Below are 22,799 nucleotides of genomic sequence, written 5' to 3' on the forward strand. Positions count from 1 at the left end.
ATATCGCAGATCTCTTAACCACCCAGTTTTCATGAGCTTTATTAATTTCTAAGTTTGTCTTCTGAAACAGCAGAAACAAAACAGCACATCTGGTAAACCTCAAAAACAGTATAATGTGAACAAAGGCTGTGTAAGATATAGACATAATTCAGTACATGTGATAATTAAAATTGCTATAATTCTTTACTGTACAGTCACAGTACATTATTGTCCTGTAATTCTGAATGCACTAATACTTCCTTGGAGGCACTGCTCTTATTTTCACAACAGTCAATGTATTATTTCCTTTCTTTTTTTCCTTATTGGTAATGATATTTAAAAATTATTTTGTTTCTGATCTTATCCTAATCAACTGCACTGTGTTTCCTCACTATGTATGAAAACACTGTGGTCATGTAATGGACACATTCAACTGCAACATAACTTGGCCAGTATGGGGATATGATACAAAATTCTGGCTCAGAACAAGATGGCATTGACAGATAGCTTTTATTTTTCTGATGTTGATATACATTGCACAATAATGTACATCAAGTGGTACGTATCTCTTTTTTTAAAGGTTTTTATACCATCTCAACAGTTAAGATATGCGCAGCTCAATGCACATTGCCCAGACTCCTCTTGATGATAAGAAATACAAGGAGCACTGAAAAACTGCAGTCACATATGAAACCATCAAGGAAACATTCAATATGGTAATGAACAATCAGCAGTTAGAGGTGTATAAAATTCCTGATGTCACAGGCATATTAAAAGAAATAGTGTGTTACATTTTTCATGATGGGTGCAACACTTCATGCCACAAAACAAAACAACAATCAAAGCTATGAGTGGAAGCTAGTAGCCCTCAATGAAAAAATGCAACATATATTTTATAAAAGATTTGCTAGGTTTGCCAGTGTTTTCTGGAATATAAAAGGGATTTTTCTTACTGATTATTTTGCAAGTCTTCTGTAACAACTAGATGAACTATATGAGAAGATGCTCGAGTGAGGAAAAAAAGGTCTTTCGTCAGCACAATATATCACATTAGGTGCTTTGGCAATGAGAATACTGAAGAGTCTGAAATATAAAATTTGGAACATTCACAGTTTTCACCAAATTTGGCATCTAATGACTTCCACCTAATGACTTCCACCTAATCCCACATCTAAAGAAATTGTTGACTGATAAATGTTTTGGTTGCAATGAAGGGGTTAATGGTCACTGGAGACAGAACTTCCAGAATCACGCCTCAGGCATGGAATCTGCTAACAGAGTACACTGACCTAAAATACTACTACAGTAAGAAGTATATTTCTTATGAAAGAAATAGTCTTTCCCTTGCAAGCTAAGAACTTGTCATTTTATCCTCACAAAACACTTATCTACATTTACCATGCTAGTCTGATAGATTAACATCCAACCATTCACTTTATGTAAGACAAACTCAACAAACCTCATAGTCACTGAAATATGATAAATCTGCTTGATTTTGCTATTTTAAATAGGAACTGTGGAAAAATGGACACGTAAAAAAGCCCTTCATAAAAATAGATACAGATGCACCACGAAATTAAACTTTTACAACTCAGTGAATCTTTAATGGATGTGGTAACTATGTTAATGATATGAAGGGGATGTGTATCTCAAAAAATGTAGGAACTATAGCACGTCACAAGTATGAACTGGATATCAGAAAGTGGAAGTAAATGCAAGAATAAAATTACACCAATCTGCAAATTAAAATAAAAGCAAACTTATTTCACTTGAACAGTTTTCACATAATCTCTCTACACAGTAAGGATAATGTACCTTTATAATATCAACACGAGCATCAGTGAAGCTTGGTGTTAATCTAAACAAGTGGTATAAACATTTCTGCACATAGAAAGGCCTTGCTGTGTATCGTTTGAGGCCCTCCATTATCTGAGCTTCCGTACCAGTTCCAGCCACCTGAAAACAAGTTACAAAATTCACAGCAGCTGAGAAGCATGATTACCGTAGGAAAATACTAGTTGCAAAAACTTGATAGGAGCAAATTTGATTAAAAAATAAATTATGAGAAACTGAATTAATACTTGTACATTTTAAAATTTCTAACATTCAACCAGGTACACCCAATGGACAGTACAAAACAGCAAGAGTCCAGTAACATGTGGGTTTTATGATGTGACTGTGAGTGGAAAGCAGTTGAGCGGCAGTTAGTTTTAAGGTGCATGGGGTAATAGCTTTCTTGTGTCATGGTAAGCTGCCTATGTTAGTTGCAGAGAGAAATGGAGTGCATAAACAATTATAGATTTAAAATTAAAGTCGTGTTTCCAGTAAACTGTGACTGACCTGGTAAACCTACCTGCATGTCTGCCTGGATGTGTTTTTTCATGCCCTCTTAAGCAAATGGCATGCTAGATTCCATTTCTGTCACACATACACACAACTAAGAGATGGAACCATGCAGAACAGGTATATGAGGTTCCCACATTTAATGTGTTTACAGGAAAAGCATACGACTGTAAAAAGATTTCAAATCTGGGAAGTATGTGAGGTCAGTGCATGAGGATTACACAATAAGATAGTGCTAGAGGAGCAAGTGATACATGTGCAAATCAAGACACAAAGAGGTAGTGCACAGGGGTGCACAAGGGAGGCTTCAATTTAAGTCATGGTAATTGTATAACGAATTTGAAAGAGTGCACAGAAATTTTGAGCTTGGATGAATAGTACTTTAGATGCAAACAGTATTTCTAATGTATGGGTAGGATCTAAGGAAATTGTAATACTTATGAAGAAATGACTAGGCTCTTCGAGGTTGGGGATTTAATAAGTCTATCATTGGTGATAGTGGAGGCAGTACTGAAAAGTAAACAAAGGGAGAAATGTTAACTGCACAAACAGGGAAGGCACTATATGTCATCCTGAGGTCAGTGTCAATGATGTAACTGTTCCACTGTCTACTAATGAAGTTTATGCATATAAAATTAAGGTAAAGATTGGTTTCCATATAAAAATTGTCTATCAGCTTACACAATTTGTACAGTATAACTACAGATGTCAAAAGAAAGAAAGGGTCATGAATTTAAAAACTTAAAAGTGATTGCTTACAAATGATGAGAAGTTTCACTCTATTTCAAGACAGTACTTTCATATAAATAAACAGTATGTGTGACAATAAATGAACCGATACAGACTACTGAAATAATCTTTAAAAATGCAACTGAATGAAACATACTTGTGAACCAACTCACCACCAAGTTTTTATAATAGCCACTACAATGAGGATTCACGAAATATTCTTCAAAACATACATCACAGTGTATGAGACCTAAGAACTGTAGTTCTTTGTGATGGTCTATAAAATTTCTAAGGTCATCAGGATTAATTTCTTCCCTTCCTGAAAAAAGATACAAATAATCAAAAACATTATAAACAGATTACTTTTATGGATCTGTTAAGTAAATTATGAATTTATTAATTCTGGTTTGCAACTATATCTTTCATCTGAGAGTTTACCTAAATCTTTATACTCACTAAAATTACTGCAGTATAACAACAAGATTTAAACACTCCATATCAATAGTATTAATATGCTTGGAATTTCATTTCAAGTTAGGCATCAATCTACAAGAATTGGGATCTCTTCTGTTCCAGCAACCTTCCAGACTTACCTGGAACAGTTAACCATGTCTATCCCTGCTTGCACTATCTCGCTGACTTAATTGTCCTGAGGACAATGAATGAGGACTAACTGTGCAACCTGTTTACTACACTGTGTGACACAAGGTTCAAGTGCTGGTTACACAAATGCCAGGTCCCCCCCCCCCCCCCCCCCTGAAGTAAGTGGTATACCTTGAACACTTGTTCAACAATGAGCACTGCCGACTGACTGCAACAACTGCAACATTGCAGCTATTATGTCTCTACCCCACCCCAAAAACTTACAAGATTTGTGAGCTTTTTTGGGGGAGGTAAATTATTATTCTAAGTTCCTCCCACAAGTGGCCCACGCCATGCATCTGCTAAATTACTTGCGGAAGAAAGGTGTTAAGTACAGATGGATAGCTGACTGCCAGCTCACTTTTACGCAGTTGAAGTGTATGCTGCATTCAGCACCCTGCCTTATGCCCCTTGCCCCCATCATGTCCACAACTTTGGCCACAGATGTCTCTCCACATGGCACTGTACCAGAGTTGATTTATAGGAGTGATGATGGTACTGAGCAACTGATTGCCTATGCATCAATGATGCTGATACCAGCTCCTCACTGATAGAAAAAAAAAGTTTCAGCAATTATCTTTGCAATTAAGAAGTTCCATGTTTACCTGTTTTGGCGTAAGTTTACATTCATTACAGACCACAAACCACAGGCAGCCTTCCTCCTATCACATTTCCATCTTCCAGATAGGACAGGATAACAGATCCAGTGTCGTGTACTTTTCCTCAGCTCCTACAAGTATGCCATTAAATACAAGCCAACAACACAACACACAAATGCAGATGTTCTATCTTGCCAACCCATGGGACCAGACCTGGCCTTTGACCAACAAGAAATTTCCTGTTTCTACACAGATGTGGAATGGTGACACACACTGGAAGGGTTTCTTATTATGGCTGCTTGAATTGCTGCAGACACATGCCGTGACCCTATCTTATGGCATGTCATGCTCTAAGCACTCCATGGGTCGCCCACAAACTTTTTAAACGATGTCAATGCGGGGCTCTAGCCCTGGTCTTGCCTCTCTCAGCATCAGTCCATCATCACCAACATTCTCCTGCTTGACGCTGAGGCAGATGCTCACCATGTCGACATCCCAGCTGTCATGTGGCCTCAAGTTTTACAACTCGTCCATTGTAGGCACTGGGGTATATCACAGATGAAAGCCCTAATGCATCGTTAGACCTATGGGCCAGGGCTGAACAAGGACGTAGAAGCCTTGGTGCACAGCTGTTCTACTTGCACTCAACATCATGCCACTCCACCTCAATCTTTCGATCCATGGTCCAACCCCCCTCCCAAATCACCCCTGGAACCACATTTATTTGAATTTCACAGGCCTCTTTCTGGGTTCTATGTAAATCAATGTTGTGGACACTAACTCTAACTACCTCTAAGTGGCCAGCAGAGTGTACACCATCACAGACACCACAATTAGAGTGTTCATTCATGTTCTCAGTGTCAAAGGGCTTTCCCAAACCATCACATCAGACAATGGGCTCCAATTAACAGCAATGGCTGTCGAACAATTTGGTACCTCAGATGGCATTGAACACATATTTAGTCTGACATTTCCCCCATCCTCCAGTGGTGAAGCAGATTGTACAGTGGAATAGTTCAAACAGAAAAAGTTACAAACAGTGGGAACCACCACCACCTCATTTGTGCCCATGATGGTCTTAAGTGGACTGGTCCATGAATACCATGGGAAACCTTGAAAAAATTGTCAGTTCTCTAAATCATGTAACTCAAAGAATACGATTTGTAAGCCCATATAAAGCTTACTATCTTTTAAGGCATCTTTTGGGAACATTTTTATGTATGAACCACAGTTTTAGCTTTCACACTTTTTTTAATTGTACTTTTTGTTGCAAGTGAAATAAACCATACTAATTATTTATGTACATCACAGGTACACACTACTCAAAATACAAACAAAGTAGAAGGTTTATTTTTTCCCTGTAAGTTCTTTACACTATTATCTTGAAAGCAGACTGTTGAAAAGATGGCGCTGTCATAAATTGTGATACAAAATTTTTTAAGTATGATTATCAATAATTTTGGAAATGAATTCAGGGTTTTTTGTCAAAAAAGCATTTAATTTTCAAAATTAAGTCACAAGAGCAGTCTACTTTTTAGTTAGGCATGTTTTAAGACAGTATACAAAATTTCAGCTCTCTGTCTTTAATAGTTTTTAGGCAAAGTGTACCAGAACATGAAATGATTTAACTTTTGGAAAATTCAAGTTAAAGTTAGAAGTTGCTTTTTCTATTAAACTTGCATGACACTAATGCATCCCAGATCCATATTCATCTTGTTTCCTGTGTTGTTCTTCCTCCCTTCTCTTTTTCACTCTTCTTCTTCTTCTTCTTCTTCTTCTTCTTCTTCTTCTACTTGCTTCTTTGGTGCTTCCAACACTGATTTTTCTGCTTCGAAGAGACTCCTTTCATCAATGGCTATTAGAGCTTTATGCATATTTAGTCCACCAGGCACTCCCACCACTTCCGTCGCATTAAGCCTTGACACTGCACCATCACTGAAATGTAGAACAGCATCTAGCACACCTATTTTCAAAGTATTTAGTCCTACTAGAACAGTTTTTGGTATCCTTTCCCATATACAATTGTTGAAACTTTCATTTGGACTTTGAGTCCTACCATGTAAACATTTCTGTAACAATCTTGTGCTACCAAGATCATAACTTACGTTGTAACAAATGGCAAAGAATGCTCCGCAACCTTAGCCATTGTTGCCTGAACTGCCTCACCCCAGCATGTTGCTGGATGCCTATGGTTCCTCCCACTAGCTGCTGGGCATAAGTGCTGGGACACCAAATGTGTTGTGCAGTGCATCAGGATCATGCCTTCCTTGCTGGCCAATTAATGCTCACGGTCGCAATATAAAGGTAGTGCACCATGATTAAACCTTTAGTTTTAATGATGTACATAATGTTGTGTAATCAGGTACGGGATCACATACGCTGTACATTGTATGAAAGACATTTTGTAAAACAGTTAGTATTTATATCAAGGAAGTAATATCTTTAGTTTAACGCTTCAGACACATAAAGACATTGTTATTTAACATCTGCCTGGCTTTCCTTGAGCCCATAATTTGCAGAATACGAAGACTGATTGACTGCTTGTGTTTGACTGAGCAGGGAAGTACCTAATTATGATAGCAGTAAAAATGTTCACTGGTCATAATATTTCTCAGTTAATCAGAAAAGAGCACCGTCCTGTGTTCTAGAGACGGCAGATTAAATTTGCTGTGCAGACTAATTATCAAAGAGTTGGGATCCAGTTTTCACAGAGGTAGGACATGACACTTATTACTCTGAAAAGTTTGGCAAAGTGTTCAGTCATTTATTTATGTGAGGTACAGTATAACAGAGGACAGTATAAAGTGGACATAATCAACAATATTCAATCTGGATGGTTTACTGAGGTTTCTGTATAACAAACTGAAAAGTGGCTGTCTCACTAAGACATAAGACTGTGTGGCATATAGCCTTTGCTTAGATACTTACTGAGAAGTGAGGAAGTGCGTAATACAAAAGGTGCTCAAGAAGTTTGGGACAGTCGTCTCTAATTTTTTTATTTTTTGAAGGTGGAGAATGAATTTTTCTGTGAACATACTGGGAACATTTAGCTATAAGTTGGTATATAAAAGTATTTTCTTTTATTTACAGGCGAGCCATAATGGACCATGAAGTAGATGTAAGGTTGCGACAACAGTCGGTGATGGAGTTCCTCTTCAAGACCGGCCATGACTCCGCCACATCAACTCACAGGAAGTTGCTCGCTGTTTAAGGGGAGGATGCAATGGATAACAGCAGTATCCAGTGGTGGTTGCAGAGGTTTAAAGAAGGTGATTTCTCTCTACTGGACAATCCACAATGCGGTAGACCATCGACGGCAGTGAGTGATGTGAATAAGGAGACCATTGATCAAATCACCCAAAATGACAGATGTGTGACGACAAGACAGCTTGCTGAAATCACTCGTTTGTCATTGGGTAGTATGGTATCACTGCTACAGTCACTAGGTTACAGAAAAATCTGTGTGTGTTGGGTTCCTAGATTATTGACAAGAGAAATGAAAACGATGAGGAAGAATGTGTGCAAGGGTCTCATGAAGACCTTTACTGAAGAGTGGAAACAGTGTTTTGACAGCCAGGATGAAAGGTGGTTGTTTTTGTCTGAACCTGAGAGCAAAACCCAATCCATGGAATGGTGTTCCTCTCGGAAGAAGAAACCAAGACATTCACAAACAGCAGGCCGAAAGGTGATGGTCTCCTCCTTCTGGAATCAGTGTGGTGTCATTTTCATTGACTTTTTGGAACCAGGCTCCACAATTAACTGAGACCATCACTGTTTGTGATTGGACAACCTGCGATGTGCCATCAAGACCCACAGATCACAGCTTCAGGGTCAGATCATCAGGCTACACCATAACAATGCCAAACCCCATACAGCCCTTGTGATGCAGGAGAAAATCAGGAAAATGGGTTGGAAAACTGTTCCTGATCCTCCCTATAGTCCAGACCTGGTTCCATCTGATTTTACCTCTTTGGTCATCTGAAGGCCCACCTGCGCGGTAAATCATTTGATAGTGAGAAAGACCTTATTTCCTGTGTCAAGCAATGGTGTAAAAGTCAATCCCAAGAATTTTACCAAAGTGCATTTACATCATGGAAAGAATGTTGGGCCAGATGTGTCACAGCTGATGGAGGTTACATTGAGTAGGCTCAATGTATAGTTAAATGTTCCAAGTATGTTCACAAAAAAATTCATTCTCCTCCTGACTAAAATAATAATTAAAAAAATAGAGACGATTGTGCGAAACTTTTTGAATGCCCTTTGCATGTTGAAAAGGAAATTTAATTACTTAATATCACGTGAACACTTTGAGTGTAAACAGATTGATTTTAGTTGCAGTTTCTAACCAGGTCATTGGTTCAATAATGGATGGTGTCTGTTAACGAGAGTGTGCAGTCTGAGTGAACTGAATAGTAAAAATAAATTAATAAACAGTAACATCGGTACCAAATGCTGTGCATTCTTATTTTTAGAATGGATTTAGTGGCAATATTTGTGACTTTTTGGAATGAAAACGCAGTGTAGTTATTTTTCAAGGGGTTTATTCATTTAGTTAGTGAATACACATCTAATGTGTAGACCAAACCTACAGCAGATTAACAGTCAAATGAATCCATCTAGGGACACATCCAATGTAGTACATTTTTATACTTTTTCTTGACTGAGTTACATTGTTTCTTGCCTTAGACCTGGGAGTAGATTTGTGAAGTTTATTGAGATGAATGAGCTCAAGTCAAGTTTTCAATGTGCCAAAAGGCATGCTGCCACATGTATAATTACAATGCTCATTTAAAATACAAAGGAATTTATTCTGATAGATGAAATATTTTTGTATTCATCTTACTGTATAGAAGTATTTAAAATATATTCAGAGCAGATGTTTGCTCCAACACTGTGGGAGAATCCTGATATCTATGTTGTTCTCTACTATCAGCTATATCACCCAGATACCTTATGATTTAGGGGCTCATGGGCAGTTCAGAAATTACCTTCTGCTGGTGGGTGACCAATGACAATGGGTGCTGGAGAACTTTTGGTCTGCTTGGCTTTAAAGGTATGTAGCACAGTCAGAAACTGCTATCGGACAGTAAGTAGAGGCTCACTTGATCTGGGGAAGCAATACGACTCACTCTGTAAACCTCTGTCTTCAGTCTAATGCATGGTGAATTGTATGGAAAATCTTTAAGGACCACCTCTTGTCTGGATGGGATCACACAGGTACTTTATAGAATTCTTGTAGACATGACCTATCTGCACCTTGTACTTTTCCACTGAGACACTTTAAAATATCTAAGTCTTGAAGTGATCTTACTTTAAGGTTCCACAAGAGCAGCACCCATGTGGACCTTTGATTAAATATGAGACTTAAGAAACTGACTCACTTATTAAAATGGACAACAGTGCCATTAAAATACAGTTCTGGTTCATTACAATTCTTGCTGTGCACTTCTGTGGTCCAGGGGTACTCACAGTGAGGTTATCACCAATCTTGCAAAAATTAGTGTAAACAAATGTGGTTAAAAAGTCTAAAATGTTATAAAACAAGAAAGAGTAAGTCTTACATAATTACATTCATTCTCTCCCAATTTCACTGCACAATCACACTAATTCACATTCTTTAAGATAGTGTAAATAAGGTCACATGCTCTCAAACTGTCAATTAAAACACATGTAATACACGAGGAAAGCTAAAATAATTATGCAGGAGTATGTGAGTAGCGTATTATTTACATGGATTAGCCAGCCACACTGACAACACATTAAAAACTTCTCCCTAAAATTTTAAGGAATAAGTCGGATAATGTACAACACAAAGTCGCATATCATTCATGTCATTGTCTCTTAATGTGCCAATTTGTAAATAAATTAGCTGCTAACCTCTTGTCTGAATATAAAACACAGTCTACTAAAATGTGTTGCATTGTGATCTGCATGCCATAAACATCACACATTGGAGGGTTCACCTGTCAGAGCAAGAGGCCATGCATCATATGGCTGTGTCCTATGCAAAAACGAGTGAGAAAGACGTCATCTCATCTACATGGCTTGAAGGAGGTATGCCTTGGCCAGTAGTTGACATTACTACACACAGCTTTGAGCCATGATTCTTCCCACCTACACTTGACAGCGAGGGTGATAGCACATGGGAGGATTGTACATTGAACAATCTGATTATCATGATACACACCCTTATTATCATGATACACACCCTTGGCTGCTACATCTGCTAGTTCATTTCTCTTATTATTCATGCGTCCTGGTGCCCAGCAGAAAGGTACCTCCTTCCCACCCATTATAGGTGGAGAAGGGCTTCCTGGATATTCTACACTATGTTACCTGCTAGGTACGAGTGTTGTAGAGAGTCATAACAGATGAGCAACTGAGCAATTGAAGGACATCTCATCTGATTCTGTGCCTTCAGGAGCACATATAATTCAGCATCGCATGCAGTGATGTCTTCATACAACAGGATCTAGAGGATGTGATCACGGAAAAAAACAGAGCAGCCAATGGAGTCCCCCTGTTTAGACCCATCTGTGAATACAGCCACACAGTTGTGCCACTCATTTAAAATGTCATAAAATACTGTGTTAAAAACAGAGGCAGGAGTGCATCCTCTCCAGTACTGCACTAAATCTAAAATTACTCTGGACCTCTGTAGTAGCCAGGGTGGCAATTAGTTCCAACCTTGGATGTGGGTTTGCACTTGCCCCACAACAAGTGACCCCAGGTCATGCTTCATGTGGATCCCAAATGGCCCTGTTGTTCATGGGTGATTGGAGAAAAAGTGCTCGGATGAGCAACAATATGGTACGCTGATTTGTTGTGTACAGTGATGATCTTATATGCCTAGTGTAACACAAGGAGTTGCTGCCAGGCAGTGAGTGGCGGTTCCCCGGCTTCAGTACAGATGTAGGTATGGGTCTAGTCCTGCAAGCATCTGTGGCCAGCATGATCCCACAACAGTGAATCGCATCAATGATCTTCAGGTATGAAGGTCTCGCTGATCCTTACACTGCACACCCACAACCAAGCTACGATATCACGAAAGCTCTGTAAAACTGGAGAAGACATGCTCTCTCCGCTCCCAAGGTCTGTGGATAAGGCACATTTTTAAACATTCAGTGCTTTCTGACTCCTTGACTTTAGGTCCTTTAGGTGTAACAATGGCAGTTTTGAATAAAAAATGAGACTCAGAAACCTCACTGAAACTTTTGTCCCTCACATACAAGTCACATAAATTAAAAATATAACAAGAATGATTAAAATTCACACACACACACACACACACACACACACACACACACACACACACACACACACCTGCAGAAAATTTAAAACCTGTTTTTGCATCCCACTTCTCTAACCTTTTCACTATAAGTTGTAAATGACAATAATTGTTGCAGTGCCAGAGGAGGAACAAACACGGCAAAATCGTCCACAAATAAGGAGCACCATTCAAGACTCCTTAGCGTAGACTTTATACAGTTTATGGCTATGGCAAACAGGATAACACTTGTTCTCCTGCTCCAAACTATATGACAGCATGTCCCATCTACAGCATTTAGATAAGAAGTACCAAATGAATAGGGGTAAATAGGCATAAAAGGCCCATTTGTGGAGCCATCCTAGAATACTGTGCTTTAAAATATCCCTAACCTGAGGACTTTGGGTTCGATAAGTCAGTGGCATGGCGGATCACACGTGTAATGTAGTCCACACATTCCTGGATGCTGCCAAGGCGTTCAAACACAGCCACTTGGCTGAACAGCATCCTGCTTGTACTGCTGGTCATCCACCTTGGCAGCTTCCTTTCAAGAATTTCCCCATCTGGTAGGTGGATCCTGAGTGAGAAGGGGTCATGAAATGAATGTCATCAGTAACTTCCCTTTGAGCAGAACCTGGGATGGCTGGAGAGCACAAAGAAAGGTCTATGGTTGAGGATGACTCAGTATCATAGTTGAAATGAATGGGACTGTCTGTGTTGAGGATACACAGCTCTCAAGACATAATGAGGTTTTCTAAAACTAGACACCTGGGGCAAGTAGAGTTTCAGCGTTCTAAATATGTTATGAGCATCGAAGTCTCCCATTTGGCAAAATTGACAGAGGAGTTGTTCTAGGTCTGTGACAGCCTCAGAACCTATTACTTCTTTTGGTGATATGTACAGACAGCACATACTAATCCTTTGTCCAACAGGAATTTCAGGTGCAACTGCTTGAAGATCAGTAACCAGGGACAGAGCAGAGGAGTGGTGTGCGTTATATACAAACACAGTCACCCCTCCCTTGGCCTTCTCCCCAGTCAAGTCGTCTTTATGGTAGAGGTTATATCCTTATAGCACAGGGCATCCATCAGAACAGGCTTTGGAAGGCCCAACATTACTGCTGTATCATCCTTGGCTGTTAGGCATCACTGGATGCAGATATAGAGGGGCCTGTGGTTAGCACACTGCTCTCCCAGCTGTCGTTTTAGTGACTGTAGCCACTACTTCAGTCAAGCAGCTCCCCAATTGGCCTCACAAGGGCTTAGTGCACCCTGCTTGCTGACAGCACTTAGAAAACCTGGACAGTCATCCATCCAAGTTCTAGCCAAGCCCAACAGCACTTAACTTTGGTGACCTGATGGAAACCAGGGTTACCACTGTGACACAGCCATTGGCCACAGGGGCATCAGTAGATTTAAAATGTATTTCTTGTAAACACAAGCACAGGGGATGGTCTTACACTACAAGTTTCAGTTCCTATATGTGTCCTTAACCTATTGGTGTTCCACTGTAGCATGGAGAGTCAAGTTACTGGTGAAACTGTGCTTTCACCCTGTCTCTCCACCACGGTGTGGAACCAGTGGTGGTTGGAGGCTTAGTGTGGGGGGTAGACGGTTGGCCCCAGGCAGATTTTATATTCCACAGTCTCCAACACTGAATCACTGGAACATAGTATGACAGTTTATGACCTGTCTTCTTATGTGGTTGACACTTCCCAGTTGGTTTGTTTGCCAGAGGAGATTTCAGAGAAACATTCACAGCAATGTCTGGCTTTTGAGGTGCTGTTACCTCTACAATGATGGTAACAGTGGCCTTTTCTGACATTCTGGGAACCGCTGTAGGCTCTGTAATAACAGCACTGTTGCAACTGCACTTACAAACACAGGTAATAGTGCTGACACTATTAACCTCCATTTGTGTGGAGGCACCAGCTTTCTTAGTAGGCTTTTTGAGGGCTGAAGCAAATGAAATAGTGAAAATGGGAGGTTTTCACCTCAGAATATACACTTCGTTGTTCTTAGCTCTGCATCCACCTTTCTTCAGGGTAGACACTACAGTCTTTATTCTAGACAATTAGCAATTAATATGCTTGGGAGGATATGAACAAACAATTCCTTTGTGTGTGGCCTTGCTACATTTGTCGCATGTGGCTTCTCCCTTATACACTAGAGAGATGTGGCCAAAGATTTGGCATTTAAAACAGCACACTGGGATGGTTTATAAAGATCTCACATTTGAGTGAATGAAGCCTACCTTGATATTTTCTGGAACTGTTGCGCAACTGAATGTAATATGAAAGGAATTTGATTTCACCAGTTTATCATCTACCCTTTTCATTATACTTTGCACATCAATCACAACTTCTTGAGCCCACTAATCTTTCAGTTGTTCTTTGAAAATATCTATAATACCACTGCATGACAACATCTTTGCTGTAGTTCAAGGTTTTGTGTAACACTTGTTTTGATGGAATAGTCCACAAGGCACTAAGTTGCCTGAAGGTTTGTTGATTGTTGAGAACTAGATGTTTCAGCTGAAAGTGTACCATTCCTCAATTGCTTTTTTTTATATATTTTAAGGAAGTAGCAATACCCTCAAATACTTTTTGAATGTATACATATGAAACTTTCTCAAATATGTAATCTTTTCTTTCAACTATTAAAAACACATTCCATATAACAGCATTTGTTATGTTACTTTAAACTGAAGTATTTTGAATAACCCACGTATCAGGAAGACTGGCTGTACAAGGTCTTTTTCCACGAACAGATAGTTCTGCATGTCTGTACATCAGAGATGGCCTACCATAAAAAAAAACCATGGGAAAAAACTCCAAGGTCTACTAAAGCTCAACAAAGGTGAGATCAGGGACAAAAAGAAGAAAGGTAGACAGAGAAAGAAAGGCAGGTAAGATGCCCCATCTAGGGAGCAAACAGGAATAGCATGTCAGGGAGATTGAGAGTGCACCGCACGGTGGCTAGGTTGTGGCAGTCCAGCAAAATGTGGGCCACTGTCAAATGGAAACCACGACGACAGTGGGTTGGGTCCTCACGGTGGAGGAGATGACGGTGAGTCAGCCAAGTATGGCCGATGAGAAGCCGGCAAAGGACAGCAGAGTCCTTTCAAGAGGCCTCCATGAAGGACCTCATAGCCTCCTTTACCACCCACAGTTTGCTTGGAGAAATAGGAATGAGCCATTCCATATTACAGATCCCTAAAACTTGATTAGGTAATACTGATTGGAGGTCCATTTCCAAAATATCAATCTCAAGGGTCAGTTAACTGGTAGCCAGTTTGGCCAGGCTATCAGCAAGTTCATTCCCCGGGATCTCGACATGTCCTGGGTGCAGACGAAGGTTACAGAGCATCCACATTGTTCAAGGGCACGCAGAGAATCCTGGATAGCAATAACCAAGGCATGGCGAGGCTAACATTGGATGAGAGCTTTCAAGCTGCTCAAGGAGTCCCTGCATATGAGAAAGGACTCACTGGTGCACAAACGGATATGCTCAAGAGCACAAGAGATGGCTACCAACTGTACACTAAAACACTACAGCCATCTGGCAAGAAGTACAGTTCAGAATGGCCCATGTGAGTCTAAGAAAAGCCTAAGTAACCAGTAACCATTGATCCAAACATATAGACTACTTATGAACCCCAGGATGCGCCAGGGATGGAGAAAAATTAGCGGTGGAGGGCCTTGAGCTGAACCGAGTCTTCCGGGTCTTGTGATAGGTCAAGACAAACCTGTGGTTGAGGGATGTACCTTGGAAGTGTATGTGAGTGAGCCCAGATGAGAGCTCTTACAGGGAACAACTGAAGTTCAGAGAGGAGGGACCGGATGGAGATGCAGTCATGATTCCTGATCTGGGATACTGCTGTGGGAGATGGATTTCCACGTTTGGAAAGAGGACACACTAGTCTGGATGCTTACAGGAGCTGCAAACATCTGTAGCCTAATTGACAAGCTGTTGTTAGTGCCTGATCCATAATGGAGGGACCCCATCCTTTTGGATATTGGGGGGGGGGGGGTGGTGTACTATGGGAAGCACCAACTTGAACCCAAGAAGTACAGTGCAACAAAAAGTTCTGGATAAAAATCAGGAGCAGACCCTGGAGACCCCAAATGTGTAAGGTACCGAGGATGTGGGGTCATGAGCCTTTTGAAGGTCAAAGAAGATGGCGGTAAGGTGTTGATGTTGGGCGAAAGCTGTTTGGATGGCAGACTCCAGGTGAACCACATTATTAGTAGTGGAACAGCCTTGGCGAAAAGCACCCTGGGACGGAGCCAGAACACGCTGAGACTCAAGGACCCAAAATAGCTACTGACTTGCCATGTGTTCAAGCAACTTACAGAGAACATTGATTTTATTAGGTGGCCGACTCAGGCACAGAGTCACTTACAGGTAATGAGGTGCTCCAGCGATGGGTGCCACTTACGGTACTGGAGAGCCAATCTACAATCTCTAATGGCCTCTAACAACATTATGAAAAGGATACTTTCTACTCACCATATAGTGGAGATCTTGAGTCGCAGATAGGTAAAACAAAAAGACTGTCACAAAATTTCTTGTGCCTATCTGCACCTCTGCATCTCCACTATATGGTGAGTAGCAACTTTTATAATACTCTAATGGCCTCTGCGGTTTCTGATGACCACCAAGGTACTGTCTTCTGTTGGAATGAGCCCAAGGAACAGGGGATCACTAAATCAGTAGCCAAAAGAATGGCTGCAGTTGTATTCTGGACGGCCTCATCGATATCTCCATGCAGTGGGGAGCCAAGGGCGACAGCAGAGGCAAACATAGCCCAGTCAACACTGTTGAGAGCCCATCTGGGCAGGTGTCCAGGAGAGTGACACAGAGAGAGAGAGAGAGAGAGAGAGAGAGAGAGAGAGAGAGAGATAGAGGAATATTGGGAAGGAGTCACTACCACAAAGGTCACTGTGGAATCTCCAGTTGGTGGGTGGGACAAGGCAGGGGCGGCAGATGGAAAGGTCGATGGCTGAGAAGTTCCATGCACCTCACTGAAATGTTTGAGGGCACCACTATTCAAGATGCCACACCACAAAGGATTATGGGCATTGAAATCACCCAAGAATAGGAAAGGTGGGGGAAGATGATAAACAAAAGCAAACAATATGTTCTGAGACACTTCACCATTAGGAGGAAGGTAAATACTGCAGATGGCAATATCCTGAAATGCCATTACCTGAATAGCTGCAGCCTCCAAAGGTGTACGAGGTGTGTTAAAAAAGTAAGGTGACACTATATTTTTATGAAAAAAATATTTATTTATTCATCAATGTTCATGTTGTCCTCTTCGAAGTAATCCCCCTTGAAGTACTTCTCTCATAAGCACTTTTTGGTACTGCCTTGAGTACTTCCAATGCGGCAGTTTTTATTTCCTCAATCGTTGAAAATCTTTTTGCTTTCATTGGTCTCTTCAGTTTTGGGAACATGATTGTCGAGCTGTTTTTGGCCAAAAAATCTCTCACAAGCAATGATGAATGAGCAGGTTCATTGAAGTGATGCAAAAGCAATGAATTGCTTTTCCACAATTACAGACTTTTTTGCGTATTGCTTCTTGCAAACAATGCATAACATCAAGATAATACTCCTTATTGACCGTACGACTTTGAGGCAAAAATTCATGATGAACTATGCCACAGTAAATGGAAAATAAAATAAACAGTGAGCAGAACTCTGACATTTGTCAAACTTGGCATGCTTTTTTCGGTCTTGGCTCTCCGGGATGCTTCCATTGGGATGATTGGGCTTTGGTTTTGACGTCATAACTGTAAACACGTTTCATCACCAGTCATGACCCTTTTGAGCAAATTAGGATCATCATTGACATCATTAAAGAGCTCCTGAGTGATGCTCATGTGATGGTTCTTCTGATCAAAACTGAGAACATTTGAAACAAACTTCACTGACACACATCTTGTGCCCAAAACATCTGAAAAAATTGCATGACATGAACCGACAGATATACCAACGTTCCCAGCAACTTCTCTTACAGTAATTTGATGATTTTCCAAAACAATTTTCTTCACAGCTTTGACATTATCATCTGTTGTTGTTGTGCTGGGCCATCCAGTGTTAGGTTCGTCATTGGCATCTTCTCGGCCACCTTGGAATAACTTGTACCATTTGTACACTTTTTTTTTTAACTTTACTTTGAGCAGACTCTCCGTATGCTGCTGTCAAGATTTCAAGTGTTTTAGAGCACTTGATTCCATTTTTCACACAAAATTTGATGCAAATTCCTTGCTCAATTTTTTATAATAATTAAAAATCACTGCGCACACTAAAACACATCTAACCTATATATCTGCCACAAACAAATGAAGTATGTTGAAAAAAAAAAAAAGATCCATAATAGAATGTACATTGCCCGTGCAATTTGAAAAGTCACATTACTTTTTGAACAGCCCTCACATTCAGAAGAAGGTGAAGTGCCTAAAAAATATCGTAGCTCAGCCAGGTGGTGGAAAAATCTGCTACAATTTCACTGGACAATAATGTTGTCAGTGTATAGTGAGGCCACAAAGGAACCAAGGAGGCAGGTTATGCCCTGGGGTCACCTGCTGCCATTGGTTGAGGGGTTAATGCATCAATACACAGAGATTCTAGATTCCACTGTGAGGTGCAACCTGGGGCCTCAGGGGCTGCTGGAATCTCTGCCTCGGCCAAAGGAGTGGAACAGGTGGGACCTGGGGGGCATAGGGGCCACCAGAACCTCCTTCTTCTTGGAGGACTTGTTATCTTTCCTCTCCTTAGAGGATTTGGATGACTGCGAGGGCTTCTCTGAATCAGTTTCAGGTAATGCTGATAACCGTGAAGTCTTGAGACCACCAGCCTGTGGCTCCTTCAGCCAATGGCTGGTGTCTGGTTGTAGACCAGCAGAAGCCTTGGAAACAAGTGTCGCGAAAGACCCCTTCCTGGTGAGAGACGCCAGAGGAAGATTATTTGACGGTAGCTGGGAGGTGGGAAGCAGCAACAGAAGAGCCCCCAACCATCAGGGAAGCAGGCTTGGTCGAGTGGCCCTGAGGACCCACTGTAGAGGTGTAATGGGCGGGTGTACTGTCATCAAAGAGGGCAGAGTCATCATAGCTGTGGCATATGACACTGTTATACATGCTGGGTGCAACCACTCATACTTCTTCTTGGCCTCTTGATAAGTTAGTTTGTCCAGAGTCTTACATTCTTGTATTTTGTTCTCTTTCTGGAAAACTGTGCAATCTGGTGAGAAGGGAGACTGGTGCTTTCCACAGTTAACACTGATGTTGGGAAGGGCACAAGGAGAGTTCGTATGCAGCAGTCATCCATAATTTCTACATATGGGGCTGGGCTAGTGTTGCAATGTGAAGAAGTGTGCTTGAGTTTCAAGCACTTGAAACACTGCCTTGGGGAGGGGGATATATAGTTTCATATCACATTGGTATACTATCACATTTCCAGGCAATGAATTGCCCTCACAGGCCAAGATGAGCGCACCAGTAGTGACGCTATTGTCCTTTGGCCCCCCCCCCCCCCCCTATGTACATGACGGACCAAGTGTACACCCTATCGATCCAAGCTGGCATGTAGCTCATTATCAGATTGCCAGAGTGTGTCTCAGTGGAAAATGGTGCACTGAACCACATTTAGACTATTATGAAGGGTGACAGTCACTGGTATGTCACCCAACTTCTTGCAAGCGAGTGGCACCCGTGACTGGGCAGGGGATGTTTTTTTAATCAATACTGATCCACTTTTCATTTCAGAGATGGCTGCCACTTCCCCAAACTTGTCTTCTATGTTCTCCACAAAGAATAAGGGCTTTTTGGCAAAGAAGGAACCCCCATCAGTCCTCGGGCAAATGAAGTATTTCTCTGTTTGCTGCTTACCCTTACATTCCTCCCATGGCATAGCCAGGAAATGGAACTTTTTTGGGTGGGATCTCTTTGCATTAAACAAGGACTTTCCTTCCATAGAGACCAGTGTGCGGTAATTTCATCCGCTTCGTTTATGGCTCACCTGTACTGGTGCCACCCTCTTCGAACATGGGTCTCCTCATAGGTGTCACTTAGCCTCAGCAATGGCTACCTGGTCAGTAAGCCATTGCTCAGAGCCGCTATGCCCCAGTCACTATGGGCACATACTCCTTGGCATACATGTGGAGTTTTCAGCACGGGCACCAGAGCAGTGTGATCCCTGCATGGACAGGGGGCTACCAATGTGCAGGTTCTTGATTTGATGACACTCTTCCTCCTCCCTCCTCCCCCCCCCCCCCCCCCCCCCCCTCCCAATGGGATGGTTACTGTGTTGGGTTTTTGGTGTACTACCTTATTAAAGGGAAGAGTGCAAAGATGGAAAGGTACAAAAGTGGAGCACACACTTCATTGGACAACCTTCCCTTTATGATCTGCGCTTCTGGAGAATTTGGAAAATCGATGGCAGGTCAAAGTCAACAATGGAGACTGTGTTTCTTTAATGAAAAGTTGTAAAAAAATGCTGGAAGTGGAAACTCAAGCCCCAAATGATAAAGCAGGTCCAAGCAGAGTCTGCACCAAGAAAACCATCAGATGAAGAGAGAGATGGGGAAGGGATAGGAGAAGTATAAGCTTGAAGCACGGAAAGGAAGTAAGACACAAAGGCTGGGGACCTGTGGTAGCCAAGCACATATTCACAAAAGAGCTGTGAGCCTGCTGGGGGAAACGGAAACACCCTAGTTGTGAATCAAGCAGAGTACATTGTACATTCACACAGTGTCATAAGCTCTGTCAATATATATATATATTAAAAACAAAGATTCCAAGACTTACTGAGCGGGAAAGCGCCGGTAGATAGGCACAATGAATAAAACACAAAAACACACACACAGAATTTGAGCTTTCGCAACCGGTGGCTGCTTCGTCAGGAAAGAGGGAAGGAAAAGGAAAGATGAAAGGATGTGGGTTTTGGGAGAGGGTAAGGAGTCATTCCAATCCCGGGAGCGGAAAGACTTACCTTAGGGGGAAAAAAGGATAGGTATATACTCGCGCGCGCGCCCCACACACACACACACACACACACACACACACACACACATCCATCCATACATACATACACAGACACAAGCAGGCATATTTTTGACATCCTTTCATCTTTCCTTTTCCTTCCCTCTTTCCTGACGAAGCAGCCACCGGTTGCGAAAGCTCAAATTCTGTATGTGTGTTTGTGTGTTTTATTCATTGTGCCTATCTACCGGCACTTTCCCGCTCGGTAAGTCTTGGAATCTTTGTTTTTAATATATTTTTCCCATGTGGAAGTATATATATATAAGATGCACTAGGTGAAAGTATAACAACTACTCAAGAATTTTGCCTACACTGCTTGTGGGAGCAACACTAATTTATTTGCATGATGAAGTACTATCATTCTCTGGTTTGAGAAAGGATATCATAATGGATTCCCTCCATGAATCTGGTTCTAATCCAAGGTCAAGGAAGATTTCATTTGATTCTTTATACAAGTGAATCATCATTCTACACATAATTGTATTTGATTCTACAGCTGTATCCTTAGTAACAGACAAGACATTTACCAATTCTCATACAAAGAAGGGACAGTTATATTCCACTTGGTTATCTGAACATAATTCCCACTGTATCCTATCATGAAATCTTTGTTGGGATCAGATGTAAGTATGTAGACATTAATGTGTTAGGTCAGGTGGGAAAGTTAAAATGGTATCTCTGGTATGAAAGCCCTCTGGAGGAAATAGACCTAGATGCTTGTCAGAGGGTGGTGCAGCACTGCACTTGCATAGTGAGCACATCACTTGTCTCACTAGGTGAATACGCTGGCCAATAGTCTTCCTCATGACCGGTATAAATAAAGCCAGTGAACAGTGAGTCAGTTCCGTAGTTGCATCTGATATTGTTGGTTACTATCATTGCTGTACTATGGACTATTTGATAACCACCTGGAGAAGGTTGGTAGCCATGTACAAAGCCGCACGTACAGAGACAGAGCTCTCATGAAAGATAAGTAATTTAGGTTGTAATTAATTGAAGTTGAACACTTTTAACTAATTAAATGCGTTCTTTAGTGCACTCTTGAAGCTCATCATTAAAAGTTTTTCTTTTATTTGTGTAGTGTTAAAGTAATCATGAAAAGTTTGTTTGTTTACTTACTGCTGCTTAGGCCTAATTTTTTGAGTGTGCACATTTAGCGTTATACCGCAATTGTAAGTGCATTTGCTGTAGTTAAACTGATTAAATACGTTCATTAGGGTGCTTTTCAAGTTCACCATTTTCTTTTATTTGCATATTGTTCCAGTAATTGCGAAAAGTTCGTTTTGTTTATATTCCGCGGCTTTGCCTTACTTTCAAAGTGTGCGTACTTAGCATTATACCGCAATCTTAAGTGCATTTGGTATAGATTAACTAATTAAATATGTTCATTAGTGTGTTCTTCAAGCTTGCCATTAAAGGTTTTTCTTTTATTTACGTATTCTTCCAGTAATCGCATAAATTTCATTTTGGTTTCATTCGGCTGTTTAGGTCTAATTTTTGGTCGTGCATATTTAGCGTTATACCACAAATTTAAGTGCATTTGGTGATAGTTTACTTACATACTAGTTTCCAAAATATATTTAGTGTCCTTTTGCATCTGTATTTAATATATTATCGTTATCACTTAGTAAATCTCTTAACTAATTTCCAAACTACCGTGGATACTAAGTGTGTGAGCTGCATTAGGAAAGTTAGTTCAGGGGTTTTGTGCAGCTGTTGTGACAGGCGGTTTCATTGGGGAAATTGTAGCGGCGTGGGAATCGGGGAAGCAAATGAGACTCTTCCATTCTTTTGCAGGGTTTGCTCAAGAGATAGGATTACAGCTGAACAGGAGGAGAAAATTAGAACCCTTCAGGCTGATTTGGACAGAGCGAGGGAGGAACTGAAGAGGTTAAGGTGGGAGGAGGGTAAACAGTTGTGGGAAGTGGTAGCTGAGAACAGGGGCCACTGAAAGAGGACAGTGTCTGACAGTTTCCCAATTGGCACAACCAATAGATTTGCATTGCTACCACAGCTAAGTAAGGAAGAGGCTCCAGTAGAAGTAGATGCAGTTAAGGTGCAACAGAATCTCACTAGGAAACCAACTGTTTCAAAAAAAAAAAAAAAAAAGTAGATAGTAAGATGAAAGTTCTGTTGCTAGGTAGCAGCCATGGAAGAGGTGTGGGCCAGATTTTGCAGGAAACATTAGGTGACA

At 41.0% G+C, this 22,799-nt stretch overlaps 1 protein-coding gene across 1 annotated transcript in view; it reads right to left on the reverse strand.

Annotated features, from left to right (window-relative positions):
- LOC126298194 (protein zyg-11 homolog B-like) overlaps positions 1-22,799 on the reverse strand; it is a 224,423-nt gene that overhangs the window by 61,622 nt on the left and 140,002 nt on the right. The window contains exons 6-7 of the mRNA XM_049989502.1: positions 3,225-3,370; positions 1,795-1,935 (exon numbers count right to left, since the gene is read on the reverse strand). Of these exons, the coding sequence (XP_049845459.1) occupies positions 1,795-1,935; positions 3,225-3,370 (287 nt within the window). The remainder of the gene's footprint in view (positions 1-1,794; positions 1,936-3,224; positions 3,371-22,799) is intronic.

This window comes from Schistocerca gregaria, chromosome X, assembly GCF_023897955.1.
Source record: "Schistocerca gregaria isolate iqSchGreg1 chromosome X, iqSchGreg1.2, whole genome shotgun sequence".
NCBI classification, from domain to species: Eukaryota; Metazoa; Arthropoda; class Insecta; order Orthoptera; family Acrididae; genus Schistocerca; species Schistocerca gregaria.